The 21,278-nt window shown below is 49.6% G+C and overlaps 1 protein-coding gene across 1 annotated transcript in view; it reads right to left on the bottom strand.

Moving 5' to 3' along the window:
- LOC137535078 (zinc finger protein 585A-like) overlaps positions 1 to 17,161 on the bottom strand; it is a 32,703-nt gene extending 15,542 nt beyond the window's left edge. The window contains exons 1-9 of the mRNA XM_068256863.1: positions 17,121 to 17,161; positions 15,830 to 15,945; positions 15,561 to 15,695; positions 15,382 to 15,448; positions 5,603 to 5,718; positions 5,338 to 5,472; positions 5,150 to 5,225; positions 4,743 to 4,840; positions 2,584 to 3,025 (exon numbers count right to left, since the gene is read on the bottom strand). Of these exons, the coding sequence (XP_068112964.1) occupies positions 2,584 to 3,025; positions 4,743 to 4,840; positions 5,150 to 5,225; positions 5,338 to 5,472; positions 5,603 to 5,718; positions 15,382 to 15,448; positions 15,561 to 15,695; positions 15,830 to 15,934 (1,174 nt within the window). The 5' untranslated portion in view covers positions 15,935 to 15,945; positions 17,121 to 17,161. The remainder of the gene's footprint in view (positions 1 to 2,583; positions 3,026 to 4,742; positions 4,841 to 5,149; positions 5,226 to 5,337; positions 5,473 to 5,602; positions 5,719 to 15,381; positions 15,449 to 15,560; positions 15,696 to 15,829; positions 15,946 to 17,120) is intronic.
- Positions 17,162 to 21,278: the final 4,117 nt, after the last annotated feature.

Genomic DNA, 21,278 nt, shown 5'->3' with positions numbered 1-21,278 from the left:
CTTATCCATAGTATCCCTTAACACCCCCGTATCCTCAAAGGACAGATCCGCTTTTTTTGAATGTTTGGATAGGGCCGCATCTAATTTTGGACATTTAGTAAATTGATCAATATCTGCAGGGGAAAAAGGGAATTTCCTTTTTGCTGATTTAGGGATGAACAATTTACGTTCAGGATCCTGCCACTGGGATACAATAATATCCTTAAGTGAATTATGAAAGGGAAAAACTCTGCCAGATTGATGGGCCAGGCCAGAATATACCTGATCCTGTGCCGTAACCTCCCTCTGTATTTCAGGGATCTGTTCGGTGGCATAAACAGCTTTAAGTAATTCATTTGTTTCCTCGGTACTAAAGAGAAATCTAGCTGCTCTTCGCGAGTCGCTATCCGATTCCTCCTCTGAAACGGCATTTTCCCCCTCCTCTAAATCAGAAACATCCTCCCTGCCCTCTCTTTCCTCTTCCTCCCCTTCCTCCCCCAGAAAATCTATGTTTAAGGGAATTTGGGGAGAATCAACCTGCACAGTGTCTGAAGCAGGAACGGGCGAGGGTGTAGGGGGATTAACCACAGGTGTCGATGAGGGACCTGCAACAGTTAAATCAGGATTGGATAATAAGGATTCCTTAAATTTTCCTAAGGTTTCATCCATGTCCTTTTTGACTGACTTCATTATATTTTTAAAAATTGAAGAAGTTTCTGCTGAAATCACTGCATCTATACATGATTGACATAAGGATTTAGTATAGCTAGAAGACAGTTTTGCTAAACACTGACAACATTTTTTAGATCTGGGTTTACTACTAGAAGAAGACCCAGACTCCACTCTCGTCTGTAGAAAGAAAAAAAGACAGAGAAAGAGAATAGGAGACAAAGTACATTTCCAGTTAAACAAACATTAGTGCACATCAGAACTGGAATCATCTTAAAAGGGAGGAAGAAATCCCCCACTCACCACACCCTCAGACTGAGATCGAGAAGCAGCAGCTGATGAGGCTGATGAGGCCGAAGGGACAGCTGAGGCAGCGTTGGTACCGGAAGCTCTGCCCTCCGTAGCAGTAGCGGGGCCAGCAGCGGCGGGAGCGACCACACTAGAGCTCTCCATCTTGCCGCCGCCCGCACGCCCAGCCGGCCACCTAAAAGGACGCGTATAGCGTAACTTCCTGTCCGCCTCCTCTGACGTCGGCGGAAATGACCTCCGTACCAGGAATAAGTTCAGAGAGGCTCTTGCGCGTGAGGAAGGCGGAAGAAAACTCTGACGACCCAATTCCAACCGTGGGCGTTCAGAGGCAAATGGCGGCAGCACAAACCAAAGAAGCCAGGACTCTGGCGGTGCGACTCACAGAACCCTCTTCCTCCAAAGGTACTACCGCCAGGGACAGAAAAAACTCACCCTCCGGTGAGCCATATAAAAAAACAAATTGGGAGCAGAAAGAAAAAACTCCTGTGTTCCCGGGCGGAAACACAAATGAACACTGGGGATTAGGGGAGGGTGGGAGCTTTTTATACTTTACTTCTGTGTTTCCCCAGGACTGGGCGGAGCCATTCCTCCAGAGGGTGTACCAGCTGATGAATATGAGAAAAGTGCTTGTACAAAAAAGCAGCGTGTAGGTAATCACCGGGAATCGGCAACAAAAATCGCGTCGAAAAACGCCTAACACAAATGCTAACACGATCAGAACGCAGTGTGCACAAGGCCTGAGGGCCCGTTTCCACTTGTACGGTTTCCATGCTGAGCACACCGGCAAATCGCACGGGGAAACTCTGCCATAGGGAACAATGGAGCCGCTGGCTGTCTGCGTGTATTTCTGCTGCAAGGTGTAGCTGGATGCTTCTCCTTCATCCACAATCTCCCCTCTCCACAAAACAGAACAAAGTACTTCAAATCCATCAGTGTATCTGTACTGCTACTGTATGAGTACCTAGCATAGCCCCTAATATGGCCACTATGCAAGCAGTGACACATAACAACAACACAGATAAACATTTATTCTACATGTAAAGGACACCCGAAGTGAGAGGGATATGGTGGCTGCCATATTTATATCTTTTACAGGGAACCCAAGGTGAGAGGGATATGGAGGCAGCTGTATTAATTGCCTTATAAAACAACACTAGTTGCCTTGTCCCCCCTTTAGATCCTGTGTCTCTAATACTTTTAACGATAGACCCTGAACAAGCATGAACAGATCAGGTGACTCAGGTTTTACTGGATTAGCCATATGCTTGTTCCAGGGTTTTGACTACTTACACACTACTTATGCCAGAAGATCAAACGGGCCGCCAGGCAACTGGCATTATTTACATGGAAATAAATATGGCAGCCTCCATATCCCTCTCACCTCAGGTTCCCTTTAAGCAATCCCAGTTGCCTGGTTGTCCTGCTGATCCTCTGCCTTTTAGTCATGGACCCTGAACAAGCATGCAGCAGATCAGAGGATTATGACATTTTTGTAAAATCTGACAAGATTTGCCAAATAGATCAGCAGGGCTGCCAGGAAACTGGTGTTGTTTGAAAGGAAATAAATATGGCAGCCTCCATATACTTCTCGCTTCAGGTTCCCTTTAATGCTTGCTTATTACTCACCTGTTCTGCCCTCTGTAACAGTGTCCTCCTCCTCCTCTTTATTTGTCCCCAGCTTGTCACCCTCCTCCATAGTCTGCTGATCACTCCTCACATACATCTCTTCTTCTTCCGCTTTAATTGTCTTCATCATGTCATCCCCCTCCATAGACTGCCGATCACTCCTCACATACGTCTCTTCTTCCTCTTTAATGGTCTTCATCATGTTTCCCTCCTCCATAGACTGCTGATCACTCCTCATATACATCTCTTCTTCTTCCTCTTTAATTGCCCTCATCAGGTTTCCCTCCTCCATAGACTGCCGATCCCTCCTCACATATGTCTCTTCTTCTTCCTCTTTAATTGCCCTCATCAGGTTTCCCTCCTGCATAGACTGCTGATCCCTCCTCACATATGTCTCTTCTTCCTCTTCATCCACAGGACTTACATATATCAGTTCTCCAACCTAAGTGCACAAAAATGAGAGAGAATTTAACCTCCTTGGTGGTAATGACGAGCTCAGCTCATCCATTACCGCCGGAGGGCGCCGCTCAGGCCCTAGTGGGCCGATATCCTTAATTTTTTTTTTTAAACACGCAGCTAGCGCTTTGCTAGCTGTGTGTGGGGGTCGATCGCTGCCACTTGCCACTGATGCACCGCTACCCGCCGCGTAATAGGGCCCTCCCCAGACCCCATGTGCAGCATGGCCAATCAGTGCCAGGCAGCGCTGAGGGGTGGATCGGGACTCCGTGTGACATCACGACGTTGATGACGTCATCGCGACAGTAGATGGCGATGGGGAAAACCTAAAGGAAATCCCGTCCAGAACGGGATTCACGGGCGGGCATACGCGTCGGCGGCGATCGGAGGGGTGGGAAGGTTGCCGCAGGGAGGGGGGAATCATGTAGCTAGCACTAGGCTAGCTACATGATTTAAAAAAAAAAAAATTATCAAAGCGATGTGCAGCCACCCTGGTGATCTTAATAGAATGCCAGGGTGGTTAAATAATACCGAAGTACTAAATTAAATTCTAAAAATGACACCCAGTGTGTGTGTGGGGAGGTGCGCATAGGCTAACCGCACCTCCTGTGGCCTGGCGTCTGCCTCCGTTCACCCACTTCTGCTGCCGTTGTCCAGGTCCTTGTCAGAGTGGTCGCGCCCTTTGACCCAGACATACTGTGCTGTGCATGTGCAGTATGTCCTCTTGGGTGGCTTGTCACTGCGCTTGTCAGGAACCCAGTGTGCTGTGTATGCGCAGTATGTCCCCTTGGGTATCTTGTCACTGCGCTTGCCTGGAACCCAGTGTGCTGTACGCACGCACATGTGATGACGTATTCAGATCGGTCATAAGCCGCTCAAGTGGACATACTGCACATGCACAGCGCAGTATGTTGGGTCAAAGGGTGCCAACCGCTCTGACCAGGACCTGGACAATGGCAGCAATAGAAGGTGAATGGTGGCAGATGCTGGGCCACGGGAGGAGCAGTAAGCCTATGCGAAGCTCCCAACACACAGGGCGTCATTTTTATAATTAGGACTAAGGTCTCCTTAAAAATGTGAATGCAGATAACAGCATGTACAGACTAGAAGGAAAGAATGTCACACAGTTTGGAGTCTCTGGGGGTACTTCAGCTGGGTTCACACTCAGGCCAGATGCACAATGGTGCGTTTCATGGCATATCCTAAACAGATACGCCGTGCTCCACCACAGTGTCCCATAAGTGTTTCCACTCTGGAAATTCTAGTCCTTTGCATGCTGACACCATCGCTGGGCTGAAACATAGGGATAGATCAATGGGATTCTTCCTACCTAGCAACAGGGAGAATGCTCATTGGTCAACCACTAAACCAATGAGAATCCTCCCTTGTGCTATGGAGGATTCCCTTTGTTCTTCTGAAATCCAATGATAGCCCTATAGTTCTGCTGGCATTCCAATACCAGTGCTTGTCCCTGAGCCCAGCAGCAGTCAGCCGGTGGGGAACTTGGTGGCAGAGAAGACACAGCAGACAGGTTAGTAGGTGCAGCATGGAGGCTACATAACCTAGAGGGAATGGGCAGGATTGCACTGGTTCTGTGAGCATCTGCAGCCCCCATTCTGTTGCCAGTATAGCACATGCTCTTCTGCTCTGCTGGATCGGGGAGTTTTTAAGGTTAATGTGAATCTAGCCTTAGCCCCACTTACCTGACAACAGTGGGGGATGGTGGGATCTTCCTGTAGACAATCAAGGGAATGAAGAGGACCTGTACATCTCTCTGGTGGGTTTCTGCTATTGAACCCATCTGTAGGAAACACACATACACAATGACTGATGAAAAATGGGTGTTATGCACTAAACAACAGTAACAGGCTGCCTGTGCATGGCAGTTTTACCATTACTAATGTCAGGGGAGTACCATTCATTTACTCATTAGCACCACGCGTGTTACCATAGCAACACATGGTGCTAATGGGTTAAAGAACGGTGCTCTCTCTTTACCACTTCATAGCACATCAGGCCCATTGCCTTTATGTAATTATCAGGTGATGGGGATTTAGGTGGAGCCTCCATACTGCTCTCTTCTTTACAGGAAATGAGAGTCTGCTCTTACCTGGTGATGTGAGGGGCGGCTGATTCTCCACCATGGCGTCCTTGTAGAGGTCCTTGTGTCCTATATACTGCCACTCCTGCATGGAGAAACAGACAGGGACATCCTGATAAACATGATTATACAGTCACCACCCAGACACACCCCTTGTTGTTACTGAACAATGTCCCATAATTGCCAGCACTGCTCACCTCTCCTGTCAGCAGCTCCATCATCTTCCTGGTGACTTCCAGAATCTTCTGCTTGTTGCGTCTCTCAGATATAAGGAAGTGAGGTTTGGGCACCATGATGGTCACATAATCACCATACTTCAATGGAGGAAAACTCTGTATCAAAAGACCCACAATAATGTCACAACATCTCCCAGAATCCTCTTCATCACTCTAGTCAGGTGTTTTATGAATAGCGATAAGAGTTACTACTGTATGTCATGTGATCTCCCAGAATTCTCCTCACCTGTCCAGTCAGTAGATAGATGATCTCCAGGGTGAGATTGAATATCCTCTCAGTCATGTGACTCTGGTCCTTGTCCATTCTCAGTGATGTGGTCAAGTGATCCATACAGGATGCTCCTGCATTTTGATAGATAATAAGGGGAAGATAATCTAGACTGTACAGGTGTCAGTGGTGAAACCACCAATACAGAACTCCCCTCCCCACAGCACTCCCCATTGCTGTCACTGGTGGATGGTAGGGCATTCAGAGTATTGCAGGTAAGCATAAGATGTTGGTTTCTAGCTACCTGTGCACTATACTCTCCCACTTTCCTAATGCTTCCATGGCAGCACCTACGGGTTGTGGCCCCGCCCCCACCCCCTATAGGACAGGTAACTAGATACGTTTGAAGCACGCCCCCCACACCTCGTCTATAGTTTTCATCCTCGCCTCAGGACAGGTGGCAGATTTTCTTTGGGCACCTCTATCACATAGCTACCAGGATTAGCCTCTCCTGGCAGAGCTCATAGGCCCTAATAGGGTCTCAAAGCTGTTCCCCCCGTTCTGCTGGTCTTGGGGGGGGGGGGGGGGGGAGATGTGGCGTCCGAATGGGGCTGTCAGGTTGAGGGGTTAAATACTCCTCCTTAGGACGCCATGTCTAGTTAAGAGTGGCTCCGGCTAAATGCTGGGGGATGGCGCGGGCAGACTCTTACTGCCTCATAGAACGGGCTCACCTGCCTATTAGGCGTCTGGGCGCCGGAGCTGGACGCTGTGCGGCCGCATTAGACACCGGGCGGAGGCTCGAGAGGACTTCTCTCAGCGCAGGCAGCCGGAAGTGCGGCGCTGTGAAGGGGACGCTGGGCAGGCCCTCCTGACGTATTTAGGAGGGTGAATATGGCGTCTGGCGTCCTTGCCACTGCGGATGGCAGACGAACAGCACAGCAGCCGACACGAGCAGCAGAAGGCTCTCTCCCAACAGGTCAGTGCTTACAATCTTACCACAAGCGTTAGTCTGTCAGACCTGTACTGGGGGGAGGGGGGGGTCAGACCTGTACTGTAAGGAGACTTATCAGTGTATATCCTTCCATTTGCAGCCGCAATCAGGCTCAGGAATGGATCAGGAAGCGCCCACCACAGACCAGCAACAGTTTGATAGGTAAGGGTGCCCTAGGTGAGTATTTATTTTAGGTCATCAATGAGGCTGAAGATCTAAAGGCAATCAATTTGTCTCCTAACAGCCCCAGAAGATCGCAAGAGGAATCATCTAGCAAATCCAATTCGCATAAGAGGAGCGGCAGAAGCAAATCACCGAAAGAAAGAAGGCACAAGCAGCCCAAAAACTGTTGGGCATGCAGAAGTAACACACTACCGGACAAATTAGTATGTGGCAACCAGTGGCGGACACAGGCAGCAGTGGGCCCCTGTGCAAAATATCAATTGTGGGCCCCCCTGACCTGCGGCGCGCGAAGCGCGCCGCGCCCAAAAATGGGTGCAGCTACAACCTGCGGCGCGCGAAGCGCGCCGCGGCAAAAAATGGGCGTGGATAGAACCTGCGGCGCCGCGGCAAAAAATGGGCGTGGCAATGACCGGATAAGGGCGGAGCTAACTGTAATTTAAAGTGATCCCGGGGTGAGAGTGATATGGAGGCTGCCATATTTATTTCCTTTTAAACAATACTAGTTGCCTGGCGGCCCTGCTGATCTATTTGGCTGCAGTAATAAACTGAATTACACCAGCAACAAGCATGCAGCTTAATCTTCTCAGTTCTGACAATATTGTCAGAAACCCCTGACCTGCTGCATGCTTGTTCAGGGTCTATGGTTGAAAGAATAAGAGGCAGAGGACCAGAACGGCAACCAGGCAACTGGTATTGCTTAAAAGGAGAGAAATATGGCAGCCTCAATATTATTCTCACCTCAGGTTCCCTTGAAAAGTGCAACGCAAAGACAGTGGGCCCAAGTTTTGGTGACCCTTTCCCCAGAAAATTCACATAATTGTGCAGGTTTTCTCAAGAAAATACACATAATGTGAGCAGATTTGCCCAGAAAATACATTCAATCATGTCGGCAGATTTGCCCAGAAAATACGTGCAATGATGTCGGCAGATATGCCCAGAAAATACGTGCAATCATGTCGGCAGATATGCCCAGAAAATACGTGCAATCATGTCGGCAGATATGCCCAGAAAATACGTGCAATCATGTCGGCAGATATGCCCAGAAAATACGTGCAATCATGTCGGCAGATATGCCCAGAAAATACGTGCAATCATGTCGGCAGATATGCCCAGAAAATACGTGCAATCATGTCGGCAGATATGCCCAGAAAATACGTGCAATCATGTCGGCAGATATGCCCAGAAAATACGTGCAATCATGTCGGCAGATATGCCCAGAAAATACGTGCAATCATGTCGGCAGATATGCCCAGAAAATACGTGCAATCATGTCGGCAGATATGCCCAGAAAATACGTGCAATCATGTCGGCAGATATGCCCAGAAAATACGTGCAATCATGTCGGCAGATATGCCCAGAAAATACGTGCAATCATGTCGGCAGATATGCCCAGAAAATACGTGCAATCATGTCGGCAGATATGCCCAGAAAATACGTGCAATCATGTCGGCAGATATGCCCAGAAAATACGTGCAATCATGTCGGCAGATATGCCCAGAAAATACCTGCAATCATGTCGGCAGATATGCCCAGAAAATACGTGCAATCATGTCGGCAGATTTGCCCAGAAAACACATGCAATCATGTAGCAAATTTGCCCAGAACATACATGCAATCATGTGGCAGACCTGCCCAGAACATACACGCAATCATGTGGCAGACCTGCCCAGAACATACACGCAATCATGTGGCAGACCTGCCCAGAACATACACCTGCTAAAATAAATAATAAAAAAAAAACATTTACTCACCTGCAGCAGCAGACCACCTGTCCCAGCCTCCATCCGGCGCGCAGCTCCCATGGGTGGTTGGGTGGATAGGTAGCCTGGTGGGTAGGTAGGCAGCCGGGTGGGTAGGTAGGTAGCCCTTAGCCGGGTGGGTAAGTAGCCTGGTGGGTGGCTGGGTAGCCGGGTGGGTAGCCTGGTGGGTGGCTGGGTAGGCGGGTGGGTAGGTAGCCTGGTGGGTGGGTAGGTGGGTGGTTAGGTAGCTGGGTGGGTGGGTAGGTAGCCTGGTGGGTTGGTAGGTAGCCGGGTGGGTAGGTAGGTAGGTAGCCTGGTGGGTAGGTAGGTAGCCGGGTGGGTGTGTAGGTAGCCGGGTGGGTGGTTAGGTAGCCGGGTGGGTGGTTAGGTAGCCGGGTGGGTAGGTAGGTAGCCGGGTGGGTAGGTAGGTAGCCGGGTGGGTAGGTAGCCGGGTGGGTGGGTAGGTAGCCAGGTAGATAGCCGGCAGGGTGGTTAGGTAGCCGGGTGGGTAGGTAGCCAGGTAGATAGCCGGCAGGGTGGTTAGGTACCCGGGTGGGTAGCTAGGTAGCCGGGTGGGTAGGTAGCCGGGTGGGTAGGTAGCCAGGTAGATAGCCGGCAGGGTGGTTAGTTAGCCGGGTGGGTAGGTAGCCGGGTGGGTGGGTAGGTAGCCGGGTGGGTGGGTAGGTATCCGGGTGGGTAGGTAGCCGGGTGGGTGGGTAGGTAGCCGGGTGGGTGGTTAGGTAGCCGGGTGGGTAGGTAGGTAGCCGGGTGGGTAGGTAGGTATCCGGGTGGGTAGGTAGGTATCCGGGTGGGTGGGTAGGTAGCCAGGTAGATAGCCGGCAGGGTGGTTAGGTAGCCGGGTGGGTAGCTAGGTAGCCGGGTGGGTAGGTAGCCGGGTGGGTAGGTAGCCAGGTAGATAGCCGGCAGGGTGGTTAGGTAGCCGGGTGGGTAGGTAGCCGGGTGGGTGGGTAGGTAGCCGGGTGGGTAGGTAGGTATCCGGGTGGGTAGGTAGCCGGGTGGGTGGGTAGGTAGCCGGGTGGGTGGGTAGGTAGCCGGGTGGGTGGGTAGGTAGCCAGCAGGGTGGGTAGGTAGCCGGGTGGGTAGGTAGCCAGGTAGATAGCCGGCAGGGTGGTTAGGTAGCCGGGTGGGTAGCTAGGTAGCCGGGTGGGTAGGTAGCCAGGTAGATAGCCGGCAGGGTGGTTAGGTAGCCGGGTGGGTAGCTAGGTAGCCGGGTGGGTAGGTAGCCGGCAGGGTGGTTAGGTAGCCGGGTGGGTAGCTAGGTAGCCGGGTGGGTAGGTAGCCGGGTGGGTAGGTAGCCAGGTAGATAGCCGGCAGGGTGGTTAGGTAGCCGGGTGGGTAGCTAGGTAGCCGGGTGGGTAGGTAGCCAGGTAGATAGCCGGCAGGGTGGTCAGGTAGCCGGGTGGGTAGCTAGGTAGCCGGGTGGGTAGGTAGCCAGGTAGGTAGCCGGCAGGGTGGTTAGGTAGCCGGGTGGGTAGCTAGGTAGCCGGGTGGGTAGGTAGCCGGGTGGGTAGGTAGCCAGGTAGATAGCCGGCAGGGTGGTCAGGTAGCCGGGTGGGTAGCTAGGTAGCCGGGTGGGTAGGTAGCCAGGTAGGTAGCCGGCAGGGTGGTTAGGTAGCCGGGTGGGTAGCTAGGTAGCCGGGTGGGTAGGTAGCCGGGTGGGTAGGTAGCCAGGTAGATAGCCGGCAGGGTGGTTAGGTAGCCGGGTGGGTAGGTAGCCAGGTAGATAGCCGGCAGGGTGGTTAGGTAGCCGGGTGGGTAGCTAGGTAGCCGGGTGGGTGGGTAGGTAGCCTGGTTAGGTAGCCGGGTAGGTAGCCGGGTGGATGGTTAGGTAGCGGGGTAGGTAGCCGGGTGGGTGGGTAAGGTAGCCGGGTGGGTAGCTATCCGGGTGGGGGGCCCGACTCCTATCCTCCCTCACTCACCTCGGGGCCCCCCTCCCGGTATGCGCTGCAGCCGGCGGGAGAGCAGAAAATACAGGAAGTCTCCGGCCGGGGCTGCAGCAGACGCTAGAGGCAGCTGCTGCTTAGTTTCCGATATGTCTCCAAAGTTGGAGACCAAGCGGCAGCTGCCGCCCCGGCCGGAGACTTCTTGTATTTTCCGCTCTCCCGCCGCATGAGGGGGGGGGGGGGGGCGAGGTGAGGGGGGAGGACAGGAGTTGGGCCCCCCAGGTTAAAAAAAAAAAAAAAAAAAAAAAAAAAAACCTGCAATACTTAATGGGCCCCTGAAGCAGCAGAACTTCAGGGGCCCTCGTGCGGCGGCACGGCCTGCACGGCCGTATGTCCGCCACTGGTGGCAACTGCTTCAGTCAGATGGCCACGGAATGACAGCCGGTGGAAGTGTCACACTTGATACAGCGAGCAGTGCAAGAGTCGATGTCACAATTCATAGCAACTTTACCTCAGCAGATACCTGGCCCATCCTCGCAACCGGGCCCTTCCAGCTCGAAAGAGGAGGACGTTACCATAATTGAAGACGAATTAACCGGAGCTGATGAGGAAGTCGGATTCGATTTCGCTTTAGTAGAACCGTATGTGAGAGCGGTCCGGCAAGCGATCGAATGGGAGGATGAGGAAACAGACGCAGTTAGAGACGCTAAACAGAAAAGAACATATTTTAAACATTTAAAAAAGAAGAGCACTACCTTCCCATTCATGGAGGAAATTAGCGAACTCATTAATGAGGAATGGACCAAAACAGAAAAGAAGATAGCCCTCAACAATCGAATTTCAAAGCTATACCCATTAACGGAAGAGCAGGCAAAGCAATTTGATACAGTTCCGACGGTGGACGCCTCAGTCATCAGACTGGCAAGGCACGTGACACTACTAATTGAGGACGCGGTTGCCTTCAGGGATCCTATCGAGAGAAAAATGGATCAAGATCTAAAGAAGAATTACACACTCTCAGGAGGTGCCTTCAAGCATGGACACAGAACATAGAAGAAGCTATTACACGGGATACAGACAAACAGACACTAATTAACTCACTACAGGAGTTCAAATTAACCGCAGACTTTGTTGGTGAGGCGGCGGTGGATATTATCAGGTCTACGTCAAGAGCAATGCTAAGTTTGTCACGGTGCGTCGCGCTTTATGGCTGAGATCCTGGTCGGCTGATCCCACATCCAAACAAAACTGGTGCAAGATATCGTTTGACGGTAGAAACTTGTTTGGGGAAAAAATGGACTCTGCCATAACCCGGGTAACAGGCGGTAAATCCGGCCTCATTCCCTAGGACAGAAGAAATAAAAAGCCATACAACAGTCAGCAGACAAAATACCAGCAGACTAGATTCCGCAACGCAAGATCTTATAGGCCGGGAAGAGAGTTCAAGAAAAATTGGCAGGGTAGTCAGGCCACTCTGCAGAAGCTGAACAAACAAAGGGCCACAACTTCTTCAACCAATGCGCCCAAGGGCTTTTGATGGTGTGTCCGCTCAGGCATGTCCTGTGGGGGGAAGGCTACGCTTTTTCGGACATGTCTGGGCGGAACATGTTCACAATCCCTGGGTGTTGCGAACAATCACCAACGGACATCGTTGGAGCTTGCAGGAGGACCCGCCGGACAATCACTTTGTTCCAATTACAATACCAAGGTCAACGGAAAGACAACAGATCCTAATAAGTTATGTACAGGACATAATACTAAAGAGGGCAGTAACGACAGTACCCAAAGAGGAGGAGAGGAAAGGAATATACTTGCCCCTCTTCTTTGTGAAAAATAAAACCGGGGAACTAAGACCAGTACTAGATCTGAGACTTTTGAACCAGCACATAAGACTCCACCACTTCAAGATGGAATCTCTACAAACAGTACTCTTGGTCACACAGATATCAGACTGGATGTTGTCCATCGACTTGGAAGATGCATATTTGCATATTCCTATCCACCAGAAGTTTCAACGGTTTCTCCGGTTTCCTATAGGAGACTTACACCTCCAATTTACTTGCCTGCCATTCGGCATAAACACTGCCCCGAGGACATTTACCAAGGTTCTAGTCCAGATAGGTCTTGTAGACAAAGAAGGGCTACTAAGACTCCACCACTATCTGGACGATATAATTCTACTATCACAGAGTCATCATGCGATTCAACAACAGAAGTACATTCTCATACAAAAGTTACAGGAATTCGGCTGGCTAATAAGTTGGAGGAAATCACAACTACAGCCAACGCAGGATGTGATATTTCTGGGTGCAAGAATTCAGACACAGCTAAATGCGGTGAGACTTCCAGAAGACAAGATGGAGAGAATAATAGGAATAGTACAGAAGGCGATTCCAAGAGAACATATGATAGCGAGAGACTGCATGAGCCTGTTAGGTACGCTAACATCCACGATATCCATGGTGAAATGGGCCCAGTGGCACACAAGAGCGTTTCAGTGGGGCTTCCTGAATCAATACGACAATGTCAATTTGCACCAGCAGATTCAAATCACAAGACATATGAGAGACAGTCTCAGATGGTGGACAGATCCTGTCAAGTTGAGCAGATACTTACCCATACTGGAACAGAACAGATTAATCATCACGACGGACGCCAGCCAGAGGGGCTGGGGTGCCCACTCCCCGACCCAGGTAGTGCAGGGCACCTGGGAGGACAAGACAACTCATCTACCTGCCAATGTACTGGAGTTAAGAGCAGCATACAGGGCAATCCGAATACTACTGCCAGAATTGAAGAACAGGTCCATACTAATCAAGATGGACAACAGGACGGCCGTTGCTTACATCAGCAAGCAAGGCGTAACAAGGAGTGTGAGACTTCTTCAGGAGACAGCTCAAATTATGTCACTAGCTGAGACACATTTACAGACTCTGACAGCCTGTTATATACCAGGGAAGCAGAACATCACAGCGGATTATTTGAGCCGCCAAACAATAGACAACAACGAGTGGTCATTGGTCCAGAACACCTACCTACAGATCTGCAGGAGGTGGGGATCCCCAGAGATAGATGTAATGGCATCTCCCCACAACAGCAAATGCAGGAGATTTATATCCAGATACCATCACCACCTAGCGAAATCAGTGGATGCAATTACTTCACCCTGGAACTTCAACCTGGGATATGTTTTCCCCCCCATACCGATGATTTCCAGACTCCTGAGATGCCTACGTCAGGAACCAGTTACCATGATAGCAATAATACCATTTTGGGCACACAGGCCTTGGTTTCCTTTCCTATGGGACATGAAGATGCAGCCTCCTTGGAGACTCACGAGATCGCAGTGTCTACTAGTACAGGGGCCCATATGCCATCCGAACCCGGACAAACTGAATTTGACGGCATGGCTGTTGAGGGGGAGAGGTTCAGGCAAGCCGGATGTTCAGAGGAGGTAATTAACACCCTTTTGCAGTCTAGAAAGGTGTCAACAAATAGGACATACCATAGGATATGGAACAGATACATGAAGTTCGCAAAGACCAAGGGCTTCCATCCAAACACTCCGCAGGCTTGCCACATCCTCGGTTTCCTCCAAACCGGACTCGACAAACAACTCAGCTACTCGTCCCTGAAGGTACAGGTGACAGCCATATCAGCGCTAACGGAAGTTAGATGGGCACAGAACCCACTCGTAGTTCAGTTTATGAAGGGGGTGATGAAGCTGAGACCACCAACAAAAGCAGTGTTCCCTAGTTGGGATCTACCAACAGTACTAAACACCTCAGCGGACTCCCCGTTTGAGCCGTTAGAATCATGCACGTTATGGGATCTTACACTGAAAGCGGTGTTCCTCACTGCGGTTGATTCAGCAAGAAGAGTGTCCGAATTGTAGGCTATCGGGATTAAGGAACATTCCCTCACGTTTTTTCCGGACAGAGTATTAATAAGACCTATGCAACATTTCATACCGAAAGTAGCGTCAACATACCACTTTAATCAAGACTGGACGCTTCCAACTTTTCAGGAGACTGGATCACAAACTCCCCATAAACTGGACGTTGGTCGAACCCTCAAGCAATACCTTGCTGTTACAGAGCAGTTTCGGAAATCCGACAGACTCTTTATAATACCAACAGGTTTAGGAAGGGGGAATCTGCCTCATCTAGAACTATCTCAGCTTGGATAGTGAAGGCTATTGTCGCAGCATACAGGGCTGTCAAACTGGATCCACCACAACAGTTAAGGGCACATTCTACCAGATCGGTAGCGACCTCTTGGGCAGCATACACGAAGGTGCCAGCAGACAAAATTTGTCAAGCAGCAAATTGGAGAACAATCCATACCTTCATGCAACACTATAAAGTCGATCCAGCCGTGAACTCAACGGTTGAATTCGGCAAGGCAGTGTTAGCTGCGCAACAGATGATGGACTGAATATTTGTCTAGTTATTGTAAATAAAGTGTTTTGAGTGCATCAGAAAATCTAGTCCCCCCCTTTTTTATTTCACACGTTTTCCTAGTTAGATCCCGTAGGTGCTGCCATGGAAGCATTAGGAAAACGGATAATTGTATACTCATCTACCGGTAATTTTCCTTTCCTGATGCGTCTATGGCAGCACAGAGCACCCACCCATGCCTCGGCGAGTCCGAAAAGAACGAGACGAGGTGTGGGGGGCGTGCTTTAAACTTATCTAGTTACCTGTCCTATAGGGGGTGGGGGCGGGGCCACAACCCGTAGGTGCTGCCATGGACGCATCAGGAAAGGAAAATTACCGGTAGGTAGGTATACAATTTTCCGTTATAACACCTCCCACATGGTGCTAATGGGTTAACGAACGGTGCTCACTCTGCGTTAGTACTCTATCATTTTATAGCACATCAGGCCCATTGCCTTTGTGTGTTTATCAGATGATGGGGGATTTAGGTGGGCCCTTCGTATTGCTCTCTCCTTTACAAGAAATTAAAGTCTTCTCTCACCTGGTGATGTGAGGGCCAGCTGATTCTCCACCATGGCGTCCTTGTATCCTCCTAAACACTGCCACTCCTGCATGAAGAAACCAACAGGGACATCCTGATAAACATGATGATACAGTCACCACCCAGACACACCCCTTGTTGTTACTGAACAATGTCCCATAATTGTCAACACTGCTCACCTCTCCTGTCAGCAGCTCCATCATCTTCCTGGTGACTTCCAGAATCTTCTGTTTGTTGTGTCTCTCAGATATAAGGGAGTGAGGTTTTGGCACCAGGATGGTCACATAATCACCAGACTTCAATGGAGGAAAACTCTGTATCAAAAGACCCACAATAATGTCACATGATCTCCCAGAATCCTTTTCACCCCTCTAGTCAGGTGTGCATTTTATGAACAGAAATAAGAGTTACTACTGTATGTCATGTGACCTCCCAGAATCGTCCTCACCTCTCCAGTCAGTAGATAGATGATCTCCAGGGTGAGATTGAATATCCTCTCATTCATGTGACTCTGGTCCTTGTCCATTCTCAGTGATGTGGTCAAGTGATCCATACAGGATGCTCCTGCATTTTGATAGATAATAAGGGGAAGATAATCTAGATTGTACAGGTGTCAGTGGTGAAACCACCAATACACAACCCCCCTCCCCACAGCACTCCCCACTGCTGTCACTGGTGGATGATAGGGCATTCAGAGTATTGCCGGTAAGTATAAAATGTTGGTTTCTAGCTACCTGTGCACTATACTCTCCCACTATATCACCTCCCACTGTTACCATTCCTGTGATGTCACAGCAAGCCTGGTAGTGGCTGATGGATGAGGATATGAGGAGAGAAGAGACAGAGACTGAGGCTAATAGGAGCAGAGGACTGGAGCACACTGTGACAGGTAGCCATAAACCAATAGAATTCCTTCCTTTTACTATGATACATGGAGGTGGAGGAAGGGAGCAATACTGGAGTGTAAACATGGTTATACTGGGGAGAAATAGCATTACTGGGGTGGGGGACATGAGATACTAGAGGATAATGGCAATGCTGGGGGCACACAGAAGGGACATAGCTATACTGGGGTTAGAAATAGCATTACTGTGGTGGGGGGACATTATATACTTGAGGATAATGGCAATTCTTGGGGACACAGAAGGGACATGGCTATACTGGAGTTAGAAATAGCATTACTGGGGTGTGGGAACATCAGACACTGGAGGATGATGGTAATGCTTGGGGTACACAGAAGGAACATGGCTATGCTGGGGAAGAAATAGTATTACTGGGGTGGGGGAACATTAGATACTGGAGGATAAAGGCAATGCTGGGGGACATGGCTATACTGGGGGGAGGGGGTGGCATTATTAGAGTGGGTTAAGGAAAATCATTACATGCTGGAGGCTAATGGCAATGCTGGACAGGGGGTGGCATGGCTGACCCCGTGTGGGGGAGTTACAGGGGGGGGGGGATGGCTGACTGGACGTGTATGTTGTTTTGGCTCTGTGATGTGACTGAGCTGAAGTAATAGTAAGATGAGATAACAACCATAATCCATGGCACATTTGGGAGGATGGGGCGCTAAAAAACCTGGCAAACACAACAGTTATATAAAAGTCTCTTGTATCGAAATTACTTCAAGGGAGGATAATGACAGGATTGTGACAGGTGTACTATGGCCGCCTCTGTAACAAAGTATGTCCACCCCGACCTCTGCTCTGCTCTATATATAACAAGAATCACACAATTACCTCTTGCAGCAATATGTTTTCTTCACTTCCTGAGACTTCTCTTCCTGGTGTGTTACATCACTTCCTGTCTATGGGTTACATCACTTCCTCCTTTGTGATCAATTCAAGGGTGATCTAAGCCCTCATGCTGCGACCTGCTGTGCTTCAAGTTTGTGTTCTGTTTCAAGTCATTGGGAATAGCATTTAGATGCGGAATGCTAATCCATAGTGAGATCAAACTGAGAGGCTGCATTGTACACAGAGAGGCTGCATTATACACTTAGAAGCTGCATTATAAAAGTGAACTGCTTTTCTTTTTTTGTAAGGATGCAAGTCAGCATGGTCTGAGAGGTCATGCTGGCTGGGACTCCACAGGTTTTGTTAGTGCATCCTGGCTCCAGTCCTTCACAAGGGTTAAAAAACAATGAAGGGGAGGAAGCCAAAGGACAGGATGCAGCTTGATGTGCGGTGGAAAGTGACCTTAGGTCACAGTTTATATGCCAGGCTATCAGCTCAGGCAGCGGCTCCCTCCATTCAGTAGTTTTGCCTGTGTGTCTTACAGCAGCCATGACTTCCATGCTCTCTATTGCACAGTTGCTGGCTGCGTCTTTCTGATGATGAGACGCACTATGACCTGGAAGGGAGGAAGTGAGTGATGGCCTGATCACTGCCTACTCCTGTAGTGGTGCAGCCTGACAGGAGTGCAATACTCGCAGACAGTGGCCAAGTTTCCTGCCAGTTATCTGCATAATTCACAAGTGTTACACAGACGTGGCTGTGCAAAACATCCATACATGTAATGCAATCAAAACACACTTGTTGTATCTGGATTAGGGATGAAAAGTGGTCACAGTGCTTTTGATTGCATCAAATGAGGATCCCCAGAGCAGGGCGTAGCTTAGGCGAAAAGGGGGCATGACCTTGGGCTGGCCCAGAGGTGATCAAAACCTGGAATCCATAGTTCCACAAAATGTTGATAAAAGGTGGAGTGTCCTGGGTGGCCAGGGTGCAATATAAGCAGGAGGAGGCAGGAAATAGCCCTTTTTCAGACATGAGCAAAGTAGTCCCACCCTGCCCAGTGGCGTTCTTACCAGTGGGCGCAGGGGGGGGGGGGGGGTATGGTGCCACAGGTGACTGACAGCCAGGGGGGGAAGAGCAGTGCTAGAAGGAGGGGTGACAGGGAGAGCGGCGGGGAGGGGGGAAATATCCCCCTCCCTCACCTAGGTCCCCTCCTTCTGCCTCTCTTCCCCTCCAAAATGACAGCTGGGGAAGCAAACAGGCAGGGCGGGCGGAGAATACTCACTTCACCTCTGCGTTCCAGCGGCTGCTATGCGGAAGTGAAGTGAGTAATCTCCGCCCGCCCTGCCTGTTTGCTGCCCACTGCCGCCGCTGTCGTTTTGGAGGGGAAGAGAGGCAGAAGGAGGGGACCCAGGTGAGGGAGGGGAATATGTCCCCCCTCCCCGCCGCTGTCCCTGTCACCACTCCTTCTAGCTACTAGTGATGGGAATTCTGGCTCTTCTCAGAATCGTCTCTTCTGAATCGGCTCCCATTAAAGAGACGGCTCTTACAGCTCTCAATCGGCTCTTCATTAAATATCACTGGACACCACTCAGAATCGGAGTAAAAGCCCCGCCCCCGTCTCCATGACAACTCCAGACTGCTTCGCTGACTGGGGCAATCCCTCCTGCTACTGCTCTGCTCTGCCCCATACACTCCTACAAGCTGCAACTACAGGACTACATCTCCCAGCATGCCTCAGCGCCCTTTATTACACAGCAAATCAGAGCTGTGTGGGGCGGCTGAGGCATCGGCTCTTTTAAAACTGAGAGCCGGCTCTTGTCGTTCACAGCAAAGAGCCGGCTCTTAGAGCCGGCTTGTTCGCGAACGACCCATCACTACTAGCTACACTGGGTGGTCCACTATACTAACTACACTGGGTGGTCCACTATACTAGCTACACTGGGTGGTCCACTATACTAGCTACACTGGGGGGGCCACTATACTAGCTACACTGGGGGCCACTATACTACCTATACTGGGGGCAGCTATACGGGGGGGCACTATACTGGGGGCCACTATACTAGCTACACTGGGGGCCACTTTACTAGCTCCGTTGGGGCCACTATACTAGCTACACTGGGGGAAGCTATACTACCTACACTGGGGGCCACTATACTAGCTAAACTGGGGGCCACTATACTACCTATACTGGGGCAGCTATACGGGGGGCACTATACTAGCTACACTGGGGGCAACTTTACTAGCTAGCTTGGGGCCACTATACTACCTAAACTGGGGGCCACTATACTACCTAAACTGGGGGCCACTATACTACCTAAACTGAGGGCCACTATACTACCTAAACTGAGGGCCACTACACTACCTAAACTGGGGGCCTCTATACTAGCTCTACTGGGGGAAGCTATACTACCTATCTTGAGGGTAGCTATGCTGGGGGAACTATACTAGCTCCACTGGGGGAAGCTATACTACTTACAGTGGGGGCACACTATACTACCTATCTTGGGGGTAGCTATACTGGGGGCCACTTTACTAGCTACACTGGGGGCAGCAGCACTACCTACAATGGGGGCAGCAGCTATGCTGCCTATCCTGGGGACAGCTATACTAGCTATACTGGGGGCAGCTATATTGGGGCAACTATACTACCTTATAACCTATATATATATATATATATATATATATATATATATATATATATATATATATATATATATATATATATATATATACCTCATAACCAATCCAAGTTAATTGGAGGGCGGCTGGGGGCACACTATAAGGACACAGAGGCTGGTGATAGTATGCAGAATGTGCCTCTTTGTCCTATATGAATTGCAGAAACCCACCTTTGGCTCTCTTTAGGGCCCGTTTCCATTATCGCGAATCTGCATGCGTTTTCTGCACACAGATTCACATAACCAATACAAGTTAATTAGCCTGTTTCCACTTGTCAGGACAACAGCGTGTTTTTTTGTACAGGAAATATCTGCACAGCAGAGCCATCAGAATTCACACACCGCCTTGTGCATGCAATGTAATTAATAGGAAATTTGCATGCGTTTTCGCTATGCGAATTTTCCATGCGAATTTTCCATGCACATTTGCGTGCATTTTCACATAAATTCAATGTAACGGCCGTTTCGACTAGTGCGGTGCGATTTCTATGTGGAAAAAGCATAAACGAATTCACATGTGCATGCAAATGTGTATGCAAATTCGCATGCGTTTTCGCGTTCCTGTATAAGGATGCGAATTTAACTATATCAATGCCTGTGTGCTTTTACATTTATTATTAGGTATGTGAATCTGCATGCATATTCCCTGTAGTGGAAACGGGCCCTAAAAGCACACAGGCGCTGACATGGTTAAATTCACATACATACTAACATATGCGAAAACGTGCGAATTGCGTTTTTGCTGCAGATTTCTGCACACAGATTCGCATAACCAATACAAGTTAATTAGCCTGTTTCCACTTGTCAGAACAACAGAGTGTTTTTCTATACAGGAAAAATCTGCACAGCAGAGCCATCAGAATTCGCACACCGCCTTGTGCATGCAATGTAATTAATAGGAAATTCGCATGCGTTTTCGCCATGCGAATTTTCCATGCAAATTCGCGTACGTTTTCATATAAAATCAATGTAAGGGCCGTTTCGACTAGTACGGTGCAATTTCTATGTGGAAAACGCATAAATGAATTCACATGCGCATGCAAATTTGTATGGAAATTTGCATGCGAATTCGCATGTGTTTTCGCGTTCCTGTATAAGGATGCGAATTTAACTATATCAGTGCCTGTGTGCCCTTACATTTATTATTAGGTATGCGAATCTGCATGCATAAAACGTATGCAGATTCGCTGTAGTGGAAACGGCCCTAAAAGCACACAGGTACTGACATGGTTAAAATTCGCATACTTACTAACATACGCGAAAACGTGCGCATATTCGCTTCTGCATGCGATTCTGTATTTTGGCTAAGGTCCATCTGACCACAGACTTATGGTCTTCGAAACACTAGCAGAGAAGGTACATAACCTTCCCGGACCACTGGGTAAATACGGTGGGGAAAGAAGGACTGACTGGCTGCCTGTCAAGTGGAGTCTGTGCCACCACTAATGTGCAGCCAGGCCAGCCACTTCTTCTCCTACTC

Source organism: Hyperolius riggenbachi, chromosome 10, assembly GCF_040937935.1.
Source record: "Hyperolius riggenbachi isolate aHypRig1 chromosome 10, aHypRig1.pri, whole genome shotgun sequence".
NCBI classification, from domain to species: domain Eukaryota; kingdom Metazoa; phylum Chordata; class Amphibia; order Anura; family Hyperoliidae; genus Hyperolius; species Hyperolius riggenbachi.
Note: the sequence above shows the minus strand (reverse complement) of the source record. Positions and strands in the feature narration are given on the sequence as shown.